Source organism: Orbilia oligospora (genome assembly GCF_000225545.1).
Source record: "Orbilia oligospora ATCC 24927 unplaced genomic scaffold scaffold00079, whole genome shotgun sequence".
Classification (NCBI taxonomy): Eukaryota; Fungi; Ascomycota; class Orbiliomycetes; order Orbiliales; family Orbiliaceae; genus Orbilia; species Orbilia oligospora.
In genome coordinates, this window is record NW_011645636.1 from 1,174,524 (window position 1) to 1,196,873 (window position 22,350).

General features: G+C 45.0%; 5 protein-coding genes across 5 annotated transcripts; 2 read left to right on the forward strand and 3 right to left on the reverse strand.

Moving 5' to 3' along the window:
- Positions 1-102: 102 nt before the first annotated feature.
- AOL_s00079g352 (uncharacterized protein) lies at positions 103-3,194 on the reverse strand (the record flags this gene model as incomplete). Its single annotated transcript, XM_011124227.1, has 4 exons — positions 103-596; positions 669-1,037; positions 1,095-1,194; positions 1,269-3,194. 4 exons carry the CDS (start codon positions 3,192-3,194, stop codon positions 103-105), a joined length of 2,889 nt encoding a protein of 962 aa, XP_011122529.1.
- A 4,900-nt stretch (positions 3,195-8,094) lies between these two features.
- Positions 8,095-10,696, reverse strand: AOL_s00079g353 (uncharacterized protein; the record flags this gene model as incomplete). The annotated part of the gene is made up of 9 exons (XM_011124228.1): positions 8,095-8,286; positions 8,375-8,881; positions 8,933-9,038; positions 9,096-9,722; positions 9,814-9,930; positions 10,017-10,252; positions 10,353-10,422; positions 10,498-10,523; positions 10,667-10,696. 9 exons carry the CDS (start codon positions 10,694-10,696, stop codon positions 8,095-8,097), a joined length of 1,911 nt encoding a protein of 636 aa, XP_011122530.1.
- A 2,506-nt stretch (positions 10,697-13,202) lies between these two features.
- Positions 13,203-15,829, forward strand: AOL_s00079g354 (uncharacterized protein; the record flags this gene model as incomplete). Its single annotated transcript, XM_011124229.1, has 7 exons — positions 13,203-13,544; positions 13,624-13,741; positions 13,819-14,352; positions 14,409-14,518; positions 14,611-14,842; positions 14,948-15,319; positions 15,444-15,829. 7 exons carry the CDS (start codon positions 13,203-13,205, stop codon positions 15,827-15,829), a joined length of 2,094 nt encoding a protein of 697 aa, XP_011122531.1.
- Positions 15,830-17,115: 1,286 nt separating this feature from the next.
- Positions 17,116-19,299, forward strand: AOL_s00079g355 (uncharacterized protein; the record flags this gene model as incomplete). The annotated part of the gene is made up of 2 exons (XM_011124230.1): positions 17,116-17,178; positions 17,236-19,299. The coding sequence occupies 2 exons, from the start codon at positions 17,116-17,118 to the stop codon at positions 19,297-19,299; spliced, it is 2,127 nt and encodes a 708-aa protein (XP_011122532.1).
- Positions 19,300-19,855: 556 nt separating this feature from the next.
- On the reverse strand, positions 19,856-21,079 carry AOL_s00079g356 (uncharacterized protein; the record flags this gene model as incomplete). The annotated part of the gene is made up of 5 exons (XM_011124231.1): positions 19,856-20,073; positions 20,141-20,194; positions 20,257-20,383; positions 20,451-20,902; positions 20,998-21,079. The coding sequence occupies 5 exons, from the start codon at positions 21,077-21,079 to the stop codon at positions 19,856-19,858; spliced, it is 933 nt and encodes a 310-aa protein (XP_011122533.1).
- Positions 21,080-22,350: the final 1,271 nt, after the last annotated feature.

The window sequence follows — 22,350 nt, forward strand, 5'->3', positions numbered from 1 at the left end:
CGACAACCCGAGGACGAACGAAAGGGGGAAACCCCGAGAAGAAAAAGAGAGATGGTTCAAAGCCCCCAAAGAGAAAGAGAAAGTAGCACCACAGTAATAACCCTAAGTCGAGGTCCGTCGAAAAGGCCATAATCGTTTCCGAGGTTTCTCCGGCTCCGGCTCCGGCTTCACTTCTTTCTTTAGGTCTAAAAACAAAGCCGGTCGTTCCTTTTTTCTGGTCTTCACATCTTCAGAAGGCTGAGTTGTCGTGCTAGGTCCAGGCTTAGAACTGAATGAACGCCTGTCCGCAATGCTCATAGTCGTCTTGGGTATCCTAACAAGCTCTGAACTCGGGGGTGTTGAGACTGAGCGAGGCTCATACTTCACCATCTCCTTCCCCGTATTTTTCGCCGCCTCTCCCGTCGATTCCTCTACAGCATCCGTTGTCATACTTCCCATCATCCCTCTCGCCACTGCGTACGCCTCATCCGGATCCTCCACTATCAGATATAATGGAATTTTGTTTCCCACTGCCTTCCGTATCCTCGGTTCCCTTTCCATCAGCATCTCACGAACCGCCATAATCGCCACCTCTTCCTCATCCCTCTCCACAACACCTGTACTTGCATTTTCAAAGCCATTTCGGAGTGCCTAACCCTTACTCTTAAACGCAAGCAATGCCGACAAACTATGCAACGGACATCCCTTCTGTAAGAAATCGTGTTGTAGCAATTCTTCTGCCGTCGCTCGACTCTTAACGTCAACACACAGACAGAATGCCAAGAAGGATTTGAGTTCCTTGGAAAGCTTATCCGGTTTCTTCAATGCTGGTGTACCGTTCGTAGCGATCAAGTATAACGCCTTCAATGGTTCCTCGTTTAGATATGGCGGTTCGCTTTCAATCATTTCGATTGCCATGATACCTAGCGACCAAATGTCGACTTTGGGTCCGTATTCCTTTTGTTTTACGACTTCCGGTGCCATCCAGTATGGTGTACCGACCATTGTCGCGCGCTTGGCCTTCTGATCTGTCAGCTTGGCGCAGAAACCAAAGTCGGCTGTACTTTTATGTTAGCATCTGCACTTTAAATCGCCTTATATTGAGCGGAACATACTAATTTTGACATGGCCTGCAGCGTCAAGGAGGACGTTGTCGGACTTGATATCACGATGAATAATCTTCTGAGAGTGCAAATGTTGTAACCCTTTGCATGTCTGTACCACAATATGTTAGCAGAATACTTTAAAAAAGCAACTACCGTGAGAATAAGAAAGGCAAGAGAACCTACCTCAAAGCAGATGGTCGAAATATGATCCTCCTCCAAAGGATTATTATCAATAACGTCCGTCAAAGCACCTCCCTCCATATACTCCATAATAACCCAAAGCTCACTTGTCCCCTTCAAAAACGCATCCAAAAAGTTCACAATATTCGGATGTTGACTCTCCTTCATCACCAAGATTTCATTAACAATCAGCTCCTTCCTGGGCTGGTGTGCCAAATCCATCTGCTTGATAGCAACACGTTTCCCATTAGGTTGGTCGTGCGCATATTGTCGAGCAGCTTCGGATGCGGCATTGGTATTAATCTTCGCAACGTAAACGGATCCAGAGGCACCTTGGCCGACCTTTTTGATCTTAGTATAGGACTGGTTCGGGTCACCGGGCGATACGACGGAGCGTAATTTATCCATAACCTGCTGCTCACTCATCTGGGATATGCGAGTCTTGGGTTGCTCCTTCTTAGCCGAGATAGCACCGAGAGTGGCGGCATCCGGTTCTTTCTTGGACTTGACATTGAGAGGAGTGATTCCATTACCAGCCGGTTGAGCTGTACCCTGTGTTCTTTGGTGTTGTTGGGCTGGGGACGCCGGTGCCCGTGGTTGAGCAGGGGGAGATTGGCCAGGAGCACGAGTACCATTTGTACCATTTGGAGCAGGGGGGGCGGCTCGTAGAGCGGTAGGTTGCTGGCGCAAGTTGGCGGGGGGCCGAGCTGACGAACCTCCCGGTGCAGACGGTGCAACTCTCTTGGGTGTGTAGCCTGGAGAAGAACTACCGCCGCCGCCGCCTTGTAGCAGAAGCTCTTGCTGCTCGGCCTTCTTCCTAGCCTCACGTTCCCTTGCCGCCTTTTCTGCTCGCTGGCGTTCTTTCTCGCGTTCTTCCTGCTCACGTCGGCGTTCCTGTTCCTCGATTTCCTGCTCCTGCTGTGCCATCTCCCGGCGTTCGCGTTCACGCTCACGTTCTTGCCTATCGCGTCTTTCTCTTTCCTCTTTCTCTCTCCGTACCTTCTCCTCCATCTGTCTCTTGTACTCCCTCTCTCGCTCTTCGTACCTCCTATTCTCCTCTTCCTCGCGCCGTAACCGTTCATCCTGAAAAGCCTGGTTATTCCCGTATCCGCTGAGAGAAGGAGTAGACGACCCAGGTAAACTAGAACTACTATTATTTGGCTCAGCTCCATAATTCATACCCAGATCCTTCTCATTGACTCCATTCCCTGGCATCATGCCATAAACCTGATTGGCATCTTCCTTCTGTCTGTCAGTATAAAATCCCAAAACCTCTATGACAGCCTCCGGGTTCTTCTGATAGTCCTCCTTTGTGATTGCTGAAGCGTTCAACAATTTCTCCCACTCCGGCGGTAGACCTGTAAACCCGCCAGAAATGGGATCAAATCCAACATGCACTTTATGCGCAAAGTTTGTGGGATTGGAAACCCCGCCCATGGACGGACACCGCGAGTAGATATCATCGATCCATCCGTATAGGTCTGTATCGTTCTTAACGGCGATAAACATGGTCTTCCGCGGCGCATCTGGGTTTGTAGATGATGTTTGGTTCGAGCTTGCAAAGCGTATCATTTCAAAACTAAACGGCTTGATCTCTACACGGTTTACCGAGGTGATATCCTTCAGTGGGATCGATAGCGCCGCGTTGGATCCCTTGATATCGTTCTTGTGGAAATCTAATGCGGTTTCTCGGAGTACTAAGTACCGCTTTTGCCACATGGTTAGGAACCCGTCATCTTTGACCGATGCCCAGCCTTCCCGCTGAATACCACCGACGGTAGCGGTAGTACTCCGCTGGATCGACAAAGTATTCATCTGGTGGTGAATCGGTGTGGCGGGAAAATTCGGCCGGGACGACGGGGGTTTGGGTGCCGGTCCCGGGTTCATAAAGGAATTTGGAGAATAGTAATAATTCCCCGACGTCGCCATGGTGAAAGAAGATGTCGAGGAAACAGTAAAGGTCGTGGTCGTGAAGTTCGTGTTGTTGAGAAAGGAGACAGCGAGTAAACCACGCACACCCCTACGGAGGTGGTATATCTACCAGGGGGGTATGGAAGGCTGAACGGCAAGTAACAAACGTAAAAGAGAAAAAGGAAGGGTACAGCGAAACCTCGTAAAATATGTAAGAGCGAGCGCGGAAAAAGCACCCCCTATTAGAGAATATTCTAGTACCGTTGAAACGGCGCCCCTGAATCCGTTTGCCTTAGACGCCGTTTATGTATGTATAGCTGGTTTTATCTTTTTAAGAAATCACAACTGATCAAGAGCGAAGCAGTTGTGACGAGGACCTCGTTAGCCGTGACATTTCTCAGAAAAAAAGGAGGTTCGATAGGAATTGTGAGTTGCAAACAAGAAACGCAATCCCCCAGCTAAGAAGTAGCGGGGTAGCTGGGCTGGATGGTTTCCAATCTCGGGTAATCTGCAAAAAAAACCAAGAGCGAGCACCCAGAAAACCCTCAAAAAGGTCATCCGCCCAAAGGAATAATAGCAAGAAAGAGAAAAAGGGCGTGAAGTTTTTTGGGGAAGGCGGCCTTACTGTACGTATCAGGTATTTCGTCCAGCTTCCCTTCGTATAAAATAAAAAATAAAAAAGACAAGACCCCTTGACTGATCGAAACCGTTTCGTTCCAAACAAAACAGCTCCCGGGCGTTCTTATCCGTGAAGCAAAGAGGGAGGGGTGCGACGAGATAGCTTTAAAGTCTCAAAAAAAGGAACAATAGCGATGACTGAACCTCCCAAGCCAAAAGCTCTCCGTTAAAGACGGTTTTCTGCCCCTTTTGCAGGAGAAGAAACCCAGCCGGAAAAAAAAAAGAAAAAGAAAAAGGGAAGAAGCGTGTGTAAGAAGCGTGGGAAATCCGTGGACGTTCCGTATTTCTATTCTAGAATAGCAAAGAGCTGCAGCTAAAGCAAAACACCCCGTTTCGATCAGCAATTGCACTTTATCGAAAGGTAAAAAGGTAAAACGAAGGCAGAGACAAGAAAGGAAGAGTTGATGGAATTAAAAATCCACCCCCAGTCCCTTTTTGGTCACAAGCGATTGCCGAAGGAAGTTCGAAGACAATGTAGAAGGTTTGCCAGATGCCCTTTCCCTCTCCTTTTCTTCCCAGTCAAACCAGAGAACGTCGAATGGACAAGCTTGGGGCCCTTTTTCTTTTCTCTTCCAATCACAGCGAGGATTCGGGAATGCAGGTAAGGTAAGGCAAGGCAAGGCAAGGCAAGCAACAAGCAGCAAGCAAGTGAACGGGGGAACGCGAACAAGGGTTTTCTCTCTCTCTTCGGTTTGATTCTCGAAGCAGCGAAATGCATAAATACCCTCTTCTACGGAACCTTTCAGCCCTTTGAGGTTATTTTTTTTTGTTCTTCCTTTGCAAGGGAAAAAAAGCGAGGGTTGCTTTCGGGAAGATATCCGTGAGAAACGGGCAAGCTCTATCGAAAAGGCTTTGTTGGTTGGCTGGTGAAAAGGCAGGTTGATGCCCTGCAGTATTAAGTAAAGTGAAAGTCAAATCAAGGTGATATGAACAGATAAGGGTACCTCAAGACGAGAGGGAAGAAGCAAGCAGCAGAAGTAGAAATGTCTGAAGTAGATGAGATGAAGCAACCTTATTACGGGGCAGCTATGGAACTAAAAAAAAAAAAAGATCAAGGCAGAAGAACCGACGCATTGAATGCTATTGTCGATGGGAATGATAATGTAATGTTGGTAGGTACAAGGGAGGTACAATACAAGTTACTTACCATGTAAGAAGTACACAAGCTATTATGCTTCAGCACGAACACCGTCAAAATACAGTAGCTGGCTTAGTAGGTCCGTTCCCTTCTCGTAAAGGTTCCCCGTCACCAGCAGCTCCGAACAGCCATCTGAACTGTAGGTTTTCGTCAATGGTAAAAAGGAACTCCAAGGTTGTAGTCTCGGGCGGGAGAACAGAAAGGCCGAGAGATGAAGAGAAAGAAAGAGAGAGAGGAGCTGCAGCTGAAGGGTAAAGGAAGAAGAAACCGGAGAAGATGTTGGAGGTAAGAGGTAAGTACCAAGAGCAAAAGAAGAAGAAGACCAAGACCAGGTAATACGGTATGGGATGGTATGGGATGGTCTGGTATGGTATGGTATGGGATGGGAAGTGGAGGCCAGGAAAGCGGCTAGCTTTAGCTGATGGAGGTTGGTTCGGTCTGGTTTGGATTGGTCGATGTTGGTTTGGATGGGAACGAACAGCTGGTGGGCGGTTGGGTTGTCCATGTGTTGGACCGGGTTGCAACCTCTGGACACCTCTGGACACCTCCACGGACTCGACTTCGACTGCAACTTCAACCAAACATGAAACCAATTTCAGTTATTTAATCAAATACTTGTTACTATACTTCTTATTCTAGCTTAATGAGATTTAAAAGGGATATCTTATGACGGAATAATGACAAGTCCCTTAATGAAAGAAAGGAGGAAGGAGAGGAGGAAGAGGAAGAAGAAAAACAGATTATATCATAGCATACCACATAATACCATATCATATTATATCAGATCATAACATATCCGCATATCCACAGCCATCTCACATACAACTGACAGTCAAGTTAAATAACTTCATGCAACAACCCTGACCCTACTTCCCCAAGATCTATCCATCCATCCATCCATCAATCAATCAATCCATCTATCTGCTGTACATATTTATGTCAGTACAAGCATATATAATCACCTCGTATTGAATAAGTAAGTACTTACAGTACTTGATTAAGGGGTCTCTCCTACCTCTACAGTCCTGACAAATACTTACTTACTGACTGACTGACTGATTGACATACATAGTAATATTAACATCCACATTACATCAAAGGTCCCAAATCACCTCCAAGAAATGATGATGAACTTAAATTTAAGTCAACTCGTCGACGGGCGGTCCGTACGTTTCGAATTCGCAATGAATATCAATAAAAGAGACAAACCTAGCCGCAAAGACCCTTGGACTTACTCCATACGGACAGAAAAAGTATCCAGTGGGCGTTCGTCGCTACAGGAGCATCAACAGCCAGCCCAGCCATCCAGCGAGCTAGCTGGTTAGCTAGTTAGCCCCCAAGCTATCATAATGGGTACTGGCCTAAGGCATTAACTAGTCTGACGGGTACGTTAAACTAGCTGACAAAGACACCTTGTGATAACAGATTATTAAGCCATTCAAAAATCAAGAAGGAGAAAGAAAAAAAGGGATATGTTTTCTTTGTCTTATACTACGAGTACCCACAAGCTACTGGGTAAATGTAAGAGCTAAGCTAAGAGGTAAGTAAGGAATCGTCTAACACATGGCAAGCAAGCAAGTCAATGCATCAAATTGTGGAGATCCATACAATCAACCTTTCGCCGGACCCACCGAACACCTGTTTCGTTCCTTTATCCCCGGTTTTCCCATTCTTCTTTCTCTTCTCCTGCCCCCCTTGTCTAAAAGGTCAAAAAGAAGAAAGATATTTTTTTTTTAAAAAAAAAGATAAAAAGGAAGAAAGAAGAAAGAATAACAGCCTAATCAGATCAAAAATAAAATAAAATCAGAAAGAAAGAGAAGCTCAAACATTTCTTGCCGCATTCTTTACATTCTTTTAGCTGCTCCCCCCAAGGTAAGCTTTTCTCCACATCAAACAGGAAATGGAATGGGGGAGAAGAGATTCTTAGATGTCGGCTACTTCCATAGCTTGGCTACTTAGCTAGCTAGCTACTCCAGCATAAATGACGACCGTCTTTCACAAGCCATCCATACATGTTCCCATAAAATACGTTTCGCAGGTGGCTAGTATGTAGGTAAGTTACATTGCTCAATATGCATACGATAGTAAGTAAATACAGAAAAAGAACCACAAATCCCCGGAAAACATCAATTATGCATGTCAAGAGGATTACTTGATTAAGCAATACTTAGCTATGTTGTTCACGCCCACGTTTCTTCCACTTCCATTACGAAAACTAGTATACTAAGGAGGTCTTCGGGATTGATATTAATACAAACTGCAATAATTCAGCTATTAACGCATGTCGACGTCCTGAAAAACTTATTAACATTATATATAATATTTCAATTTTTTTCCCTTGCCCGGAGCTTATTTCAAGACTTAAGTTACATAGATTAATAGGAAATAAATAAAATAAAATGAAATAAATAAAATAAAATAAAAAAAACGAAAATAAAAATGAAAAAAAACCAAGAAAGAAAGAGAAGAAAAAAAAAGTCCCTATTCTCCTCCCTACATGCATAACAAACAAGGAAAATAAAAATAATAATCTCACCTAGATAAGGAATGCCGAACCATATATCGCGGTTTCGGAAGGGGAAGAGGGGTAAAAAACCAGAACAGTCAGGAAAAGCAAAGAAATAGCAAGAAGGAAAAGGCACCGTTTCGCAATGGAGGTGACGTTTTTGTTGCAGCAAGTACAAGTCGAAAGCAAAACACCGCTAAGAGAGCTCGAGGGCCAGTACGGATAACTGAGAGGGGGAGACATGCCAAAAAGCAATCGATGAAACGAAACAAACGTGGAATTACAAGCAGTAACGAATAAAAATTAAACCCGAGTTCTCCACCACGATGCATGCAACGAAAGGCCAAACACAAAAAGAGAAGAAGGGTGGGGAACGAAAGATGGCCGGCTATGTGATTAGAAAGGAGTTATTCGTTCAGGTCCCTGAAGTGGGTAGAAGGGGTGGTATGAAAGAAGGGCGGGGTGGATGAAAGGTATGCCGGAAGCAAAAATAAAATAAAGTAAAGTCAAGTCAAGTCAAGTCAACTAAGCAATAGACTCCACGGATGCAGGAGGTAAACGGCGTGGTATGAAAGATGGCAGGCTATAGTTGTCGCTTATTCGTAATGAAAGCCGTTGGCATTCATGTGCCCAATCAATCGTTCCATGTATGAGATGTAGTCGTATCCCTCTAGTTCCTGGTCTTCCTCTTGAAGGGGGCCCTTGTGGATGGGCATCTCCTTGATCAATTGGTCGACCATGTGATCGGGAATCAAGGAGTGTCGTAGATCAACCTCAGTAACATATTGCTGTAGGTATCAAAAGATTCGTTAGTTTCAATATCGAGGGGCAGTGAGATATGGAAGGGAGGGGTTTGTATAAGAGAAGATAACGTACCTTTCCATCGGCAACTTCCTTAAAGCTCTGGAACACCTGCTCTGCACTCTGTTGATCCTCCGTAACACTAACCATGAATCGAATAAACTGCTCAAAGCTCACACTACGGCTTCCTGTGCTCACTTCTAAGAATGTATCGTGCATCGTATCCTCATCGTAGACTAATCCCAAACTAGCGAGAGCAGCCGAGAACTCGATTTCCTGTAAACTGTTGCTGCCGTCCCGATCGAAATGACGAAACACGCTCTCGAACTCCTCGAGCTGTATTGGCGTCAAGTTTGTCATATTTCGGGCGACAATTTGGTTTTCAAGGAAGGCAAGCTTCTTGGAAGTGGAAGAGGTTGCGAGACCGTATTCGTATTCAAGTTCGTCGTAGGAGTATACAGTGTAGTCGTTTTCTTCAATGTGAGCTTGCTCGCACTGTTTGGCGATGGATTTCAAAACATCAAGCTCCTTACGGATCTTACGTAAGTTATCGTTAAGATTACGGACGCGGCGGAGTTGGTTCTACAATTCGTTAGAATATAGTTATATTCACAGATCAAGGAATGACCATACCTGAGGATCACCTTCCAGCTCACTCAGCTCTAATTGTGTGGTGTTTAGCACCAGGGCAAATTCGTTAGCCTTATTAGCGAAAGATCGGCGAAGGTTCTCCTTGATTCTAGAGGTTTGTTAGCATGCTGGAAGTCGCGTTTCTATGTGTGGTCCTTGCACTTACATCCGTATCTGCTCATTGATCTGTACGCTGCGCTGTTTCTCGCCCACGAGGAGAGTGTTCCACTCCTGGTCGAGGACACCGAGTGTCAGATGCGGTGGTGGGTTGTAGTCCTTCAATTTGTAGGTTGCCAGCTTGGTTTTGATATTGCCCAGCAATGAGACCAACTCGGCTTTCTCACTGACCCAAGCCCTCTTCGAAGACCTCTTGAAGCTGTTCAGTTGGGCAAGAGCCTCCTTTGCATCGGCATATGTTCCCTTAAACTTAGACGATTCCCAGATGTCTTGCATGTTTCGAATTTCGGCAAGGATCTTCTCCATGCGCTGTTCGAAGGCGTGCTGCATATCCCAGGCGCCTTGCATATGAGCAACGAATTTTTCAACGCGACGTCCGGCATTTTCGATTTTGTCGAGGTGGCTGAATGCGTGGAACCAATAGGCGATGTAAGTCATGATGGAACGTTCGTCAGGTCGGTTGATGTCGCAGATATCTTCGACGTCAATAAGAGCTGGGATACCAATTTCTTCAGTCGCAATCTTGAAGGCTAAGGCCATGTTGCCCTTATGATCGTCCTTGTCGAGAGTATCATAGTCGATAAGGTCAGGTCGGTGAATATCGAGTAAGGCACAACTGTTGGTATTGTTGGTAGGCAGTTAGAAGAATGTTGTGAAGTGATGTCATGTGAACCTTCAAAATTTGGAGAGAGAAGTCGCGAACGTACAAGGCCAAACCGTCATTCCAGCTGCTTGAGAAGTCGCGAATGTCGACTTCATCGTAGCAAGCAGTCTTTCTCTGGCACCATAACAGTAAACCCTCCTTTGCAGTTAAACCTTCTTGACTAAAAACACCAGCATCTCGTTATCAGTAACCAACCTTGTCATCACTTAGGCTCGGCATAGCATCATGCGACGGATTCGCTCTTACCTAATATCGCTGATGGTAAATTTCGTAATCAAAGTCCAAAGCAAACCCAAGATAAGTTTGAGGTTCCCGTCAACGATATCTTCTGCACCAATGTTGAATAACTGAATTCCTCTCAGCTTAATATAGTCTAGCGCTTTGAGAACGTTTTCGGCCTTCTGAACTCGCATAATCGGCTTTAAGGCATATCGTCCGAGAGATTCGTTCGCAAGGATTTCAAGAAGATGAATAAGGAGGACCTATTCGACCAAAAAAAATAAAGAACGAAAGAAACTCGTCAGAACATATCAGAAGAAGAGGGTCCTGAAACCCGGTACGAGGGTTCAAAAGAAGACTTACACCATCGGAAAGATCGGTTTTTAACGATTCAGCTGGTCTAAGCTCCCGTGTCACGAGCTTTGTGTTTAGCCTAGATATGAAGACAACAACGGATTAGAAGATTGGCTTCGGATCAACTCCCCGGGGAAAGAATTCCTAGAAATACCATTTCCTGAAGGTTTTCTCTTGGACCTAATGATGATGTCACGAATGGTTAGTCGCCGTCAGAACGCGGGAATCGATAAAGAAGAGCAAAAGGGTTGTAGCGAAGCAGTTCGGAACAGGATGAGTAAAGTCAAGCACGGACACAACGCGGGGAGGGGGATAAAACATACAGTGACCCAACCGGAGTCTAACAGCGACATATTGGGGGTATGTAAGGAGTATTACGAAGTCGGAATAGGTCGGATTTAGAGGATAAAAGAAGCGAAGATGTCGGTGATGTCGATGTCGATATTGGCGGGAGAGGGAAAGACCGAGATAAGAGTTTGGTAATGGGAAGTAGCGAGCGAGCGAGCGGTATGGTTATGGTTATGGTCTGGTCTGGTCTGCTGGTACAGGTAAGGTAAGGTCGGGTCAGGTATGTAGGAGGTGGAGAAGGAATGGAACAGGTTGAGCCGGTCAACAATCAACAATCAACAGTCAACATCAACATCAACAATCAATCAATCAATCAAGTCGGTCAATGAGAGGCAATGCAACAGGGGCACAGGAAATATATTAAATTACGACGACAGATAGAAAGAGGGACAGGCAGACAGACAGACAAAAGGTAAACAATTAATTAGCTTAATTCTCCGGGGGGTGGCAGGCTAACTCTATAATATACTACTTGACTAGCTTCCCATGCATTCGACATTCGACTGCCTCGAAGAAAAAAACAAATCAAGGCGAAAGAGTCTACAGCGATGGATGGCTTTGACTCCAGAAAGGGGGCGGCAGTGATATTACTTTTGATACTCTGCTATAACCACATACACAGACAGACACACTCAATACATACCAAGTAATATGTACAGAGCTTTTGGTCTGAGAGAAAAGGGAAATAGAACATGCGAGAAGGGAAGAAAGAGGAAAAAAACAGCTTTCCAGGAGAATGAAGCTAAGCTACTTGGTCTGGCTAGTTCTCAAGCGGTTAGATTGGCCTGTTCTTCAAATGAAATGGCGAATGAATGACCGGCATTGGCTGGGCTGGCAGGTGTCAAAGTTACCCCTGAAAGAACAAATTAATTCGAAACGGCTGGGACACCTGCTTGCGAACGGTTTCAATCGGATTGAAAAAACTCGAAACTTCGATTAATCGTCTTTCTGTGGATGGACGGTTAACCTGACTCGATATGAGTATGTGTATCTGCATACATGTGGCAGGGCTGAGTCTCTCGCCTCAAGGTGGCTTTGCTTAGCTTTGCTGGAAAGACTCCATGGCGCTACGGGACCATTGATATCGGCACCATATCATATCCATCAAGGTTAGTTAGTCCTCCGCAGGTGAAGTCTTTTCTTTCCAGAGACCGGTGTACATGTATTCGAATACCGTGTACAAGCAATTTAGTGATGGTAATTTAATTAATTTAATTTACCTAATTATAGTTCAACGGGTGAAGCCGGGCAACACATCTTGGAGATATCCGTCTGCACCCGAACTTACCGTTGAAGCTGATGATGCATAATGGATCATGATCATGGCTTGGAGCTCGATAGAGTAGAGGGAACTACAGAGAACCAGGTCGAGGCAGAGTCTAGAATATCTAGACTCCCAATAATTAACTTCTATGCTGAATAATATCTATAGTTTCTAACGAGCTCCGACTCTGCATATCCATAATTAATCCAGTTGAGTCTTTCCGGAAAATCTCCCATCCAATCCATTACATGGATCCATATGGATTCAATAGCTTGAATTCATATCATATTCGTCGCCGTCCTGAATTGCCCATGCTAGCACGAGTCATGATTGATATTGATAATACCCCCTTCAAACCTCTTCACCATCGCAGAGCCGCCCGTCTCAAACCCTTTGGGTCTCTAAAAGGGTATAGATCATGCATAGAATCCCCAGGAACATTGTCAATTGAAGCTTTTCCACCGGATTTCTGAACCTATTCCAGCCTAGTTCCACCGATTTTTAAATATCGCTTGTCAATCGCCTTTCCTTCCGGCTCCTTATCGCGACTTCAAACTTCCTTATCGATGGATCCACGGCTAGCATACTTAACAAACTTGCCGACCCTACGTTTCCCACGCGTGCGTCGTGAACGAACAGTGGGGGAGCAGGGTCTAAGCTTGTCTGGGCTACGGCTAGACCTAAACCCAACTCGGGGAGGAACAAGGGCGCACATAGACGAACTATAGCTACCTTTATGCTACATGCAATGCATACTAAGATATACCCGCCTTGAACTGTCGGTCGACTGTACTGGTAGAGTACCGGTGAAACGGACATCTCCTTCGAAAACCTAAAGGGCTTTTCTTGTACTTGTCCAACGGAAAATGCTACGAAAATGATACCGATCAGACGACTCATTCTGTGCATGCACCCGCGCCCGCGGAGTCGGACTTGCCTCCTTTGGTCTTCGTCTACCAATCGATGCAGGCCGATTACTTGATATCCGTCCGGAACTTTTGTTTAGCTGTGTTCAATCCCAAATGGCGGGGTTTTGCGATGTTATCTATGCGACTCGGTCCCTGGCCAGCGGGGTTATAAAGTGACCACATCCTGTCGTCTCTGTTCGACTTCTCATTCACAGTCCCCTCATCTGATCAATAAAACTGCCCGTATGATTATATTATCAATATACGGAATTTTTACAGAATCATAACATTCTTTTCCATAATTCTTTTATACTATTCACTTAGTATAATCTTACAAACATGTCTCTCCTCGCCCAAATCAAACAAAAAGTCGGTGCCGAAGGTGTACCAAAGCTTTCTGGTCACCACCCACTCGATCCTCTAACTTCCCAAGAAATTGCGAAGGTAGTATGGATTGTTCGTGGGGATAAAGGCCAATTGGGATATAATGCTGTTACCCTTCACGAGCCAAAGAAGACTGAATTGACAGCATGGCTACTCAATACAGCGGATACTCCAAAACCTGCTCGGCAGGCTGAAGTCATCGCCATTGCCAAAGACGGTGGTGTTTGGGACGGCATTGTCGACATAGATGCTGGAAAAATTATAAAATGGGAAAAGCTGGACGGTGTTCAGCCATTGGTAAGCTTCTTTGTATCTCGACATTATAATTATACTAAATTTAAGTGGCTGGGTGCTAATTACCTGCACTTGGGGATAGATAACAATGGAGGACCTCATCGAGACCGACAAGTTCGTTAGACATGATCCAAAAGTCATCGAACAATGCGGAATCCTCGGCATCCCCCCAAGTGATATGCACAAAGTCTATGCTGACCGTGAGTTAATTTCCCATGTCTCACCATATTGTCTGGGAACGAGACTAGTATGAAAGATACTAACTGATATTTTAAAGCATGGACAATCGGCTATGACGAACGCTTCGGAAACAAGCAGCGTCTTCAACAGGCCCTCATGTACTACCGCCCAAACCCAGACGACTGCCAATACGCCTTCCCACTTGACTTTTGTCCAATCGTTAACACCGAGACAAAAGAAGTAATCCACATTGACATTCCCGATGTCCGGCGTCCTCTAAACAAAATTCCAAGCAATTATAATCCCAAGGACATCGAAGCAGACGGCGGATTTCGCAAAGATATCAAGCCGTTGCATGTGGTACAACCCCAAGGCGTATCGTTTTCTCTCGAAGGAAGAGAGCTTTCATGGCAAAACTTCAAATTCCATATTGGATTTAATTATAAGGAGGGAATCGTGCTCAACAATATCACATATAATGATAAAGGAAATGAAAGGCCTATCTTTTGGAGGCTATCATTAGTGGAGATGGTGGTGCCGTATGGAAATCCTGATATGTGGCATTTCAGGAAACATGCTTTTGATCTGGGCGAATACGGCGGAGGCTACATGACCAATTCGTTAGCTTTGGGTATGTATCCGATCTGTCCTGCATGATATGGAGTACTATAACTAATAATCTGGTAGGCTGTGACTGTTTGGGTGAAATCCACTATCTTGACGCCAACTTTGTTAACAGGGCCGGTGATCCTGTCACGATCAAGAATGCGATATGTATTCACGAAGAAGACGCCGGTGTAAGCATCTCTCTCCCTTCCTAGAGCTCTTTGCGAGATAAAAAATCAAAATATTACCAGAAACTGACCGATGACAAATGAATAACTTCTAGATCCTATTCAAACATACGGACTTTAGAGATAACTCTGTAATCGTCACTAGAGGGCGTAAATTAATCGTCTCCCACATCTTCACCGCCGCAAACTACGAGTATTGCGTCTACTGGATCTTCCACCAAGACGGTACCATCCAACTTGAGATAAAACTCACTGGTATTCTGAATACCTACGCCATGGCGCCCGGTGAGGATACCAAAGGATGGGGCACTCAAGTCCACCCTGGCGGTACGTCATTTCTTCCTTTATAGATCTGTTATTCAGATATTTGTATAGCCCTCTGTATTTCAAAACATATAACTAACATAATTCCCCCTCTTTCCCACGCCGCAGTCAACGCCCACAACCATGAACATCTCTTTTGCCTACGCATAGATCCCCAAATTGATGGTCACAACAATACAATCTTCCAAGTCGATGCCGCTCTCGGTGACGGCGAGGTGGGCTCCGCCCAAAACCGTTATGGTAACGCCTTCTATGCCAACAAGACGAAATACTCCACAGTAGCAGAAGGCGTAGCAGATTACAACGGCGATACCTCTAGAACGTGGGATATCGCCAATACTAACAAATTACACCCTGTCAGTGGCAAGCCTGTCTCGTATAAGCTTGTGAGCAGGGAGGTACCGAAGCTTTTGATCAAGCCGGGCGGGTTAGTTCATAAACGAGCTGGGTTTGCGAGACATGCTGTTCATGTTACGAAATGTATGTGCCTCTATAACTATCTCTTTCTATCCTTTCCTCTCTACGCCTCCCCCTCGCTATCATCATCCATCCATCCATCTTTTTAGCTCTTACCGTAAATCTACATGACTAACAATTCCCTTAGACCAAGACGACCAAATCTTTCCCGCCGGGCGTCACGTCCCTCAATCCTCCGGCGACCCTTCACTCGGTCTTCCAGAATGGATAGAATCCACCGCCACAGAAAGCATAGATAACCAAGATATCGTCCTCTGGCATACATTCGGTCTCGTCCACTTCCCAGCACCAGAAGACTTTCCGGTTATGCCAGCCGAACCAATGAGTTTGCTACTCCGACCCCGTCATTTCTTTCTTAGAAATCCAGTGTTGGATGTACCGCCTAGCTCATCGATCGTTCCGACTGCCGTTGGGAGTGCTAATGGCGACGGGGTGGTGAAGGCGGCGGATGGGATGAGTAAGTTGGCGTTTGGGGAGGAGAGTATAAATGGAAGTGGATGTTGTAAGGCTTAGATTTCTGGGTCCTGGGAGGGCAATGGTTTGTTGGAGAAGGGGTTAGGGTAATACATGAATGATTGATTATTTGGGTTCAACATGTTAAATGATATCTGGGATCCTTTTTTTTTCTGGGAATGAAAAAAAAATAAAAATAAAATAAAGGGCAAAATGTTATACGTTGTATCAATGCAACTTGAACGGGACAGATAGGAATTTCGAATTGGAAACATGAATGTTGGGATATGTCTGTCTGTCAGAGTCTCGAATTGGAAAGCCTTGTTTTGTTATATACGCATTCTAACTAGCTTAAGTGTATTTTTATTTCCTTTCCTAAGAACACATATTGCCAAAAAAGGCACAGTTAAAACTTTTATAACCAGGTACCTGAAAATCTATTGGATAGCTACCTACTATAACTTTTTATCCAACAAGACCGATATGATTTAAATGCATGCATTGCATTGCGTAGTTTGAATCGATTCTAGCTAATCGTTCTCGACCCCCTCGACGTTCCTGGAGCTGGGAGAAATACAACATATCCAACACAACAGTTATCCTATAGAGATTCTTGAAACCATTTAGAAACGTGCTCTAATGGCAGTGCCGTTATAACATAAAAAGAATAGAAATACAGTTTGAAGAGAAAGACAACATGAGTATAGCCATGGGAGACTAGCAGAACCTTCTATTGATCTCGTATTTTAGACCTTATGAGAGGAGGGACTATAGGAACCCTCAAAAAAAAAAAGCCTCTGCCAAGGTACACGAAATGTAATAACTAACAAATTAAGGTCTTTGGCTGTTTTGATCCTGTAGTAGGGTATCACGGAGCGCGGTCACAGGCACCACCATTTTAGAGAGGATTGATAGCTTAGCCATCAAACGTGTGTCTTTGCTACTGCTTTGCATGAGGAACAAACTTGTTACAGAAAAGTAAGCGTTTGTGGCGAAGATATCTTCTGCTTTTCTGGAAGGAATTGGAAGAGATCTCTGGAGGACGGGTGGGTATAGTGGAATATATACTAGCGGCCCTGGCAGAAGCTGGGGAAAGAACCTGCTTTTCCTCATTTTCCCCTCTCCCTTCCTCCTTCCCTCCTCCCTCCCTTTTTCTTCAACCGCTTTTTCTTCCATCGATCTGTTTTCTTTTATTGTGTGATACATAGGACATACCTTTTTGCTACACGCTGTGGTTATAGTTTACAGCTTGGGTGTACCCTTCCCTTTTTTCTCTCTTCTTTCGTGAGACTCGAGCTCGATATCGGTGGTATAGGAGCCTCTGAAGCCCTGTATATGGTGGAGGTATGAGGTCTTCTTCTCTAGGCTTTGTAGTGCTGTGGGCACTGGCGGGGAGTACCTTCGCCTTAGTATGTATTCTTCAAACCCGATCTTAAACAATAATAACTAACGTCACACATCTGCAGAATGAAGTAGATACCCACGGCATAGGAAACAACCTCGTCGCCCGCGATATCGATATCGATACCGAAGGCATACCACCAGCCGCAGACCCAAGTTCCATAATAGATATAGGCGAAGAAGCAGGACTAGACGAAGAATGGGACGAAAACCTCTCCCTTCGCAGTCTAGCGCCCGAAATCTTCGAAGGACAAGAGACGCCACCAGTCAGCAAACTCAACCGCCGTGGCCTCCTGCCTGCATTATCCTTCAACGTGCACCCCAAAGTCGTCAACGACGATCCACGAGAACAACGTAAAAACCCCGCTCGTGAGCATTGGGAATACCTATGTAACTGGCGTTCCCCGCGCGAGGATTTTAATATGAGGTTCGCGTATGGGTTATTTACGGACCACCTTGAGACTTATTCCAACGCTGCGGATTGGTGCTCCGGTCCTAATAACTTCTGCACCAAAGTCTGGTGTCATTCTCGTTATTTCGTCGAGGTTTGTAACTATGGTGAGACACCATGGCAGGTACTTTGCAGTAATATCATTACTTTGGCACGGGATATTATAATCGCCAAGGCAAACCAAGATCCTGCGATTTGGGAATACGGGTTCCCGGAAGTAGTACGCTCAAAGCAGCAGGAAACAAACGACAGAAAGAAGATCTGTATCAACCATAGTTCTGTCTACCAACCCGAAGCTCTAGGTATTAGTTTCTTTAACACAATGCCCCGTTGGTTCGTCCGTGTATCTTACGGTTACTCCGAATCACGGGTTAAATGTGAAAGAGAAGGTATCCAGCCCGATATTAAAAGGTCTGCTGCCTCTCAAGAGCAGTATATGAAGCATTGGTATGATAAGCTTCAAATCTCTGAAATAGATGGAACCGACGATGACAAGAAGGGTGGAGCTAAGCCTTCGGGACCAACCCCCGATGACGATGAGGACGATAATACCAAGGGACGGGTTTTCCCACCCAAGGGATCCAAGAATGATACCGATAGCTTCGGCCTCCCTTTCTATAAAGATAAAACCGGAACATACCCTGCACTCCCAAACATAACCACACAAGAAAATGGTTATTTCGGCCCACCAATGAGTAACTACGACCCTAATGATTTCATAATCCCCGGTCTTGAAGATTACTACAAATCCCAGAATGCGCCAAAGAATAACGTCACATCCGCCAAATTCGGCAAGGAAGGCATGAAACCTGGCACAAATAAAGAACTAAGCCTTGGTGATGATGGTGATAAGAAAGACAAAGGCGGCAAAAACTCTGACTTGAAAATTGAGGCATCGAAGACCATCGAATCAGTCTGGTTCAAACCAGGTCATACTCCTGGGTTAGCCATCATTCCGAAACATAGGAATAAGGTCCAGAGTGTCCACTGGTCAATAGATACTACGGGTGCTTGGTTAACTCGTACTCGCTCTAAGGGTGGTCCTACACCCTTACCTGCGAAGGGTGCAAAGGATGCAAAGGTTACTCTTCTTCCAAGTGTTGAAAAACTGGGGGGAGGCGTTGCAGATGTCGCTGCCGCTACTGTTACCAACGCTGCTAAGACTTCGGCTGTCGATAACGACAAAGCGGCTTCTACTACTACTGCTGCCCCAGCTACTATGGCTGCTCCAGCTACTACGGCTGCTCCAGCTACTACTGCTCCTGCAGCTACTGAGCCCGCTAGTAGTGCAGAAGTAAAGACTGATGTCAAAGGTGACGCCCCTGCTGCTTCTCCAACTGCCAAGCCCTCTCTGAGTGGTGAAGCCACCAGTGCGAAGGCTGAACCTAAACCTGGTAAAGATGAGCCTACCTCTGTGAAATCTGAGCCCACTGCGGCAGCAAAGGAAGAACCCGCCCCTCCAAAGTCCGAGTCCGCTCCTCCAAAAGCCGAACCTACTCCTGAGAAGGACGAGGCCAAACCTACCTCTGGAAAGGAAGAAGCTAAACCTACTTCTGCAAAAGACGAGGCTAAGCCTACTCCTGCAAAAGATGAAACAAAGCCTACTCCCGAGAAAGATGAAGTTAAGCCCGAGAAAGATGAACCTAAACCCACCACAGCCCCTACACAAAGCGCATAGTAGGCCGACAATCTTACTAAACGTGGTAAGTTAGAGTAGAGCTTGGTTGTGTGGTTTTATCCCGATAGAGCAGGTTTCTCTCGTGTCTGCCTTCTTATCATGTTGCTTTAATTCTGTGTGTACATGCAATGTTCTAGTCGTTTATTTTATTATGATTTTTTTCATGTTTTGATCTTTCGATTCTTGACATTTTTTTAGATAGGCTGCGACATGTAATCCGTGTTATAATTCGATATTTTTTCTTCTATAAGAGTTGGAAACGGAAATATAGTTATAAGCCAATATGGATCGGTTTCGATTATAATATTCTCTCGTATCCTCGCTATCATGTTTCCCCGTATCTTAAACCCCACTCTTTACTTTTTCTTTTTTTCTTGTTGATAAAAAATTGGAATTTTAAAATAATACATATGCAAATTGTAGCTAGAATTATCATTAACCCTGCTTCTTGATAGCACTTCCACCCCAAATTCGTCTTAAATACCCAAATGGCTATAAGTATCACTTCCAATCCACAATGCGTAAGAATATACACACCACCCATAAACTTCCCCCCCTACGAAAACTCCTCCCCGACAAACTCCTCACTCAATTTCCACAACCTTTCCCAATTCTCTTTCCCAGTAGCCCAAGCTGCCTCATCACCCACAATAGGTTTGATCTGACAATCCGTCAAAAACCCACCGTTTTGTGGTTCAATCGCTGGATCAAATGCAGCTACTACATGTGTTGCTGTGCCTTGGGCGAATGATCTCCATTGGAGGTTGACATTGACTATTTTATGTTTTAAATTAGTCTTTTGTGGACGGGGATAGAGGAAGGGAGGGTTATATATACATACATCTATTTGCGAAGTCGTCCATGTCCATTTTCTTGGCCATGGCGGTGTTGATTACTAGTAGTCATGTAAATGTATTAGTAGGGGTATCGTGAAGGGGGGGTTTGTGAAGAGCTTACACCCTGGATGTAGGGAATATGAATAGACTCCTCGACTGCCAAATTTCTCGGCTAGAGCCGTTGAGAATAATATATTAGACGTTTTGGACTGTGAGTATGCTTCCCACCCATCTCCGAACGGCGTATTCTATTACTACAGTCAGCCTCAGCCCTAGATTAAAGAAAGAAGAAAGAAGAAGAGAAAAAGAACTCACCAAAAAGTTGGGATCCTCCCAAACGACCCCTCCCCTCCTAAAACTATTACTAGTAACATTCACAACCCTTCCTCCACTCCTCATCGCCCCCTTCAACAACAAATTCGTAAACAAAAAATGTCCAAGATGATTCGTCGCAAAACTCATTTCAATTCCATCCTCACTCCTGCTAAGGCTATGAGCGTGGATTGCTGCATTGTTTACTAATACGTCAATCTTGTCGACTGAATTGTTTATCTCTGCGGCGGCTGACCGGACGGATTTTTGGGAACTTAGATCGACGACTAAGGGTTTGAGAGATAGTGATGGGAAGAGGGATGAGAGGTGGGATTGAGAGGCGGAGATTTTGGAGGGATTGCGGGCGGCGAGGATTAGAAGGGAAGGGGAATGGGAGGCTATCGCGCGGCAGAAGTCGAGACCGAGGCCGTCTGGGGAGATGCCGGTTACGAGGACTATGAAGATTAGTTTAGTATTTAGATTCTACAATATAGATACTTAGATACGCATCAGTAAGAAAGAGTTTAGGAGAAATGAAGTTATCTATTACTTGTTTTGCCGGTAATATGGGAACTTAACGTTTCAGCGACTTCATCGCTGGTGGTTGTGTGGTTCCACGATGTGTTGGACATTGTTGTATTTTTGTCAAGAATAACAGTCAGGTCCCGCTCAGAGCGCTGAGTTTGTATTATAATTCGGCGAGAGATTTCGATATGCTACGGTCCGGAAGAATGACTTTTGGATTGGACGTTGAGCAATGTAGTTTCTGTTGCTCTTATAACTTAACTTTTTTGACTCCTTATATTTTTTGTTGTATGTGCTGGGAGAGGTTCTCACCCGCATTTGAAGCTTTAATATGGCCAAGCTAGTCCTCTCGGAGTTATTTCGGATTTAACAATAGCCTGGCAGATGAAGTTTTCTTGAGCAGTTTCGATAAGCACTGATGAACGTATTAAGTTTCGAGTATAGTCAAGATCTACGAACATTATAATCACAAAGCAAATCATAGTATCCTAAGAATTATCTGAATTCACGACTCCCACGATTTGTAATCTGTTGAAGGTGAACGGCAGTTCGAGTTATTGGCGTCAGTCGGATTTAATCGGAGTTACGATTGTGAGATATTTTTAGTCTTCACGATTTTTTTGAAGATCATGATGACCTCTGCGACACTGCAACGACAATCATCCAAAAATGATGCGGACAGCCTTTTTATGCGAGAACTGGGTGCTGTCTACTCGTGAGTACCGATGCTGAGACTCTCATGATGTTATCATAATCGTATACGAAGTCAGCAGAAAATATTGTGCGTGAGTCATGGTGTTTCTGGTAGTATATCTACTGCATGTCATCAAGACCTCTCATAACAAAAGACAAGCATCGTGGCGCAGTGGAAGCGCGCCGGGCTCATAACCCGGAGGCCAACAGATCGAAACTGTTCGATGCTATCCTTCTCTTTTTCCTTTTTTTTGCGACTTTTTTTGGTTCTACTTTAGGAATCCACTGTGACGTTCTATTTTTTTTTTTGTTGCTGGGATTTCCAAATGATTGCCTTTCAGGTGTGTGCGGATGCGACAAAATTTTTTTTTCAACCTCCTGGACAGACTAGTCTCAAACAAGATGGACAAGGAATGCACCGACGGCGTCATTTAAGGACTGTAAAGGGTCGCTTCAAGATCCTGGAGATGAGGAGGATTAGATGGAGGACTTGTAGATGAAAGATGCGATTCCTTCGAGAGTAAATGCCCTTCCATCCGAACTTCTTCGTGTGCTGGATCCAGTTATGTTTTCTGAAACAGAACATCGCTGACGTTCCGCTGTCGGCGAGTTGCCTCAATCTTAAAAATGTGTTGTTGTGTCGTTACACACGGCCAGGGTTTCGAAACAGACCATTCCTAATCGG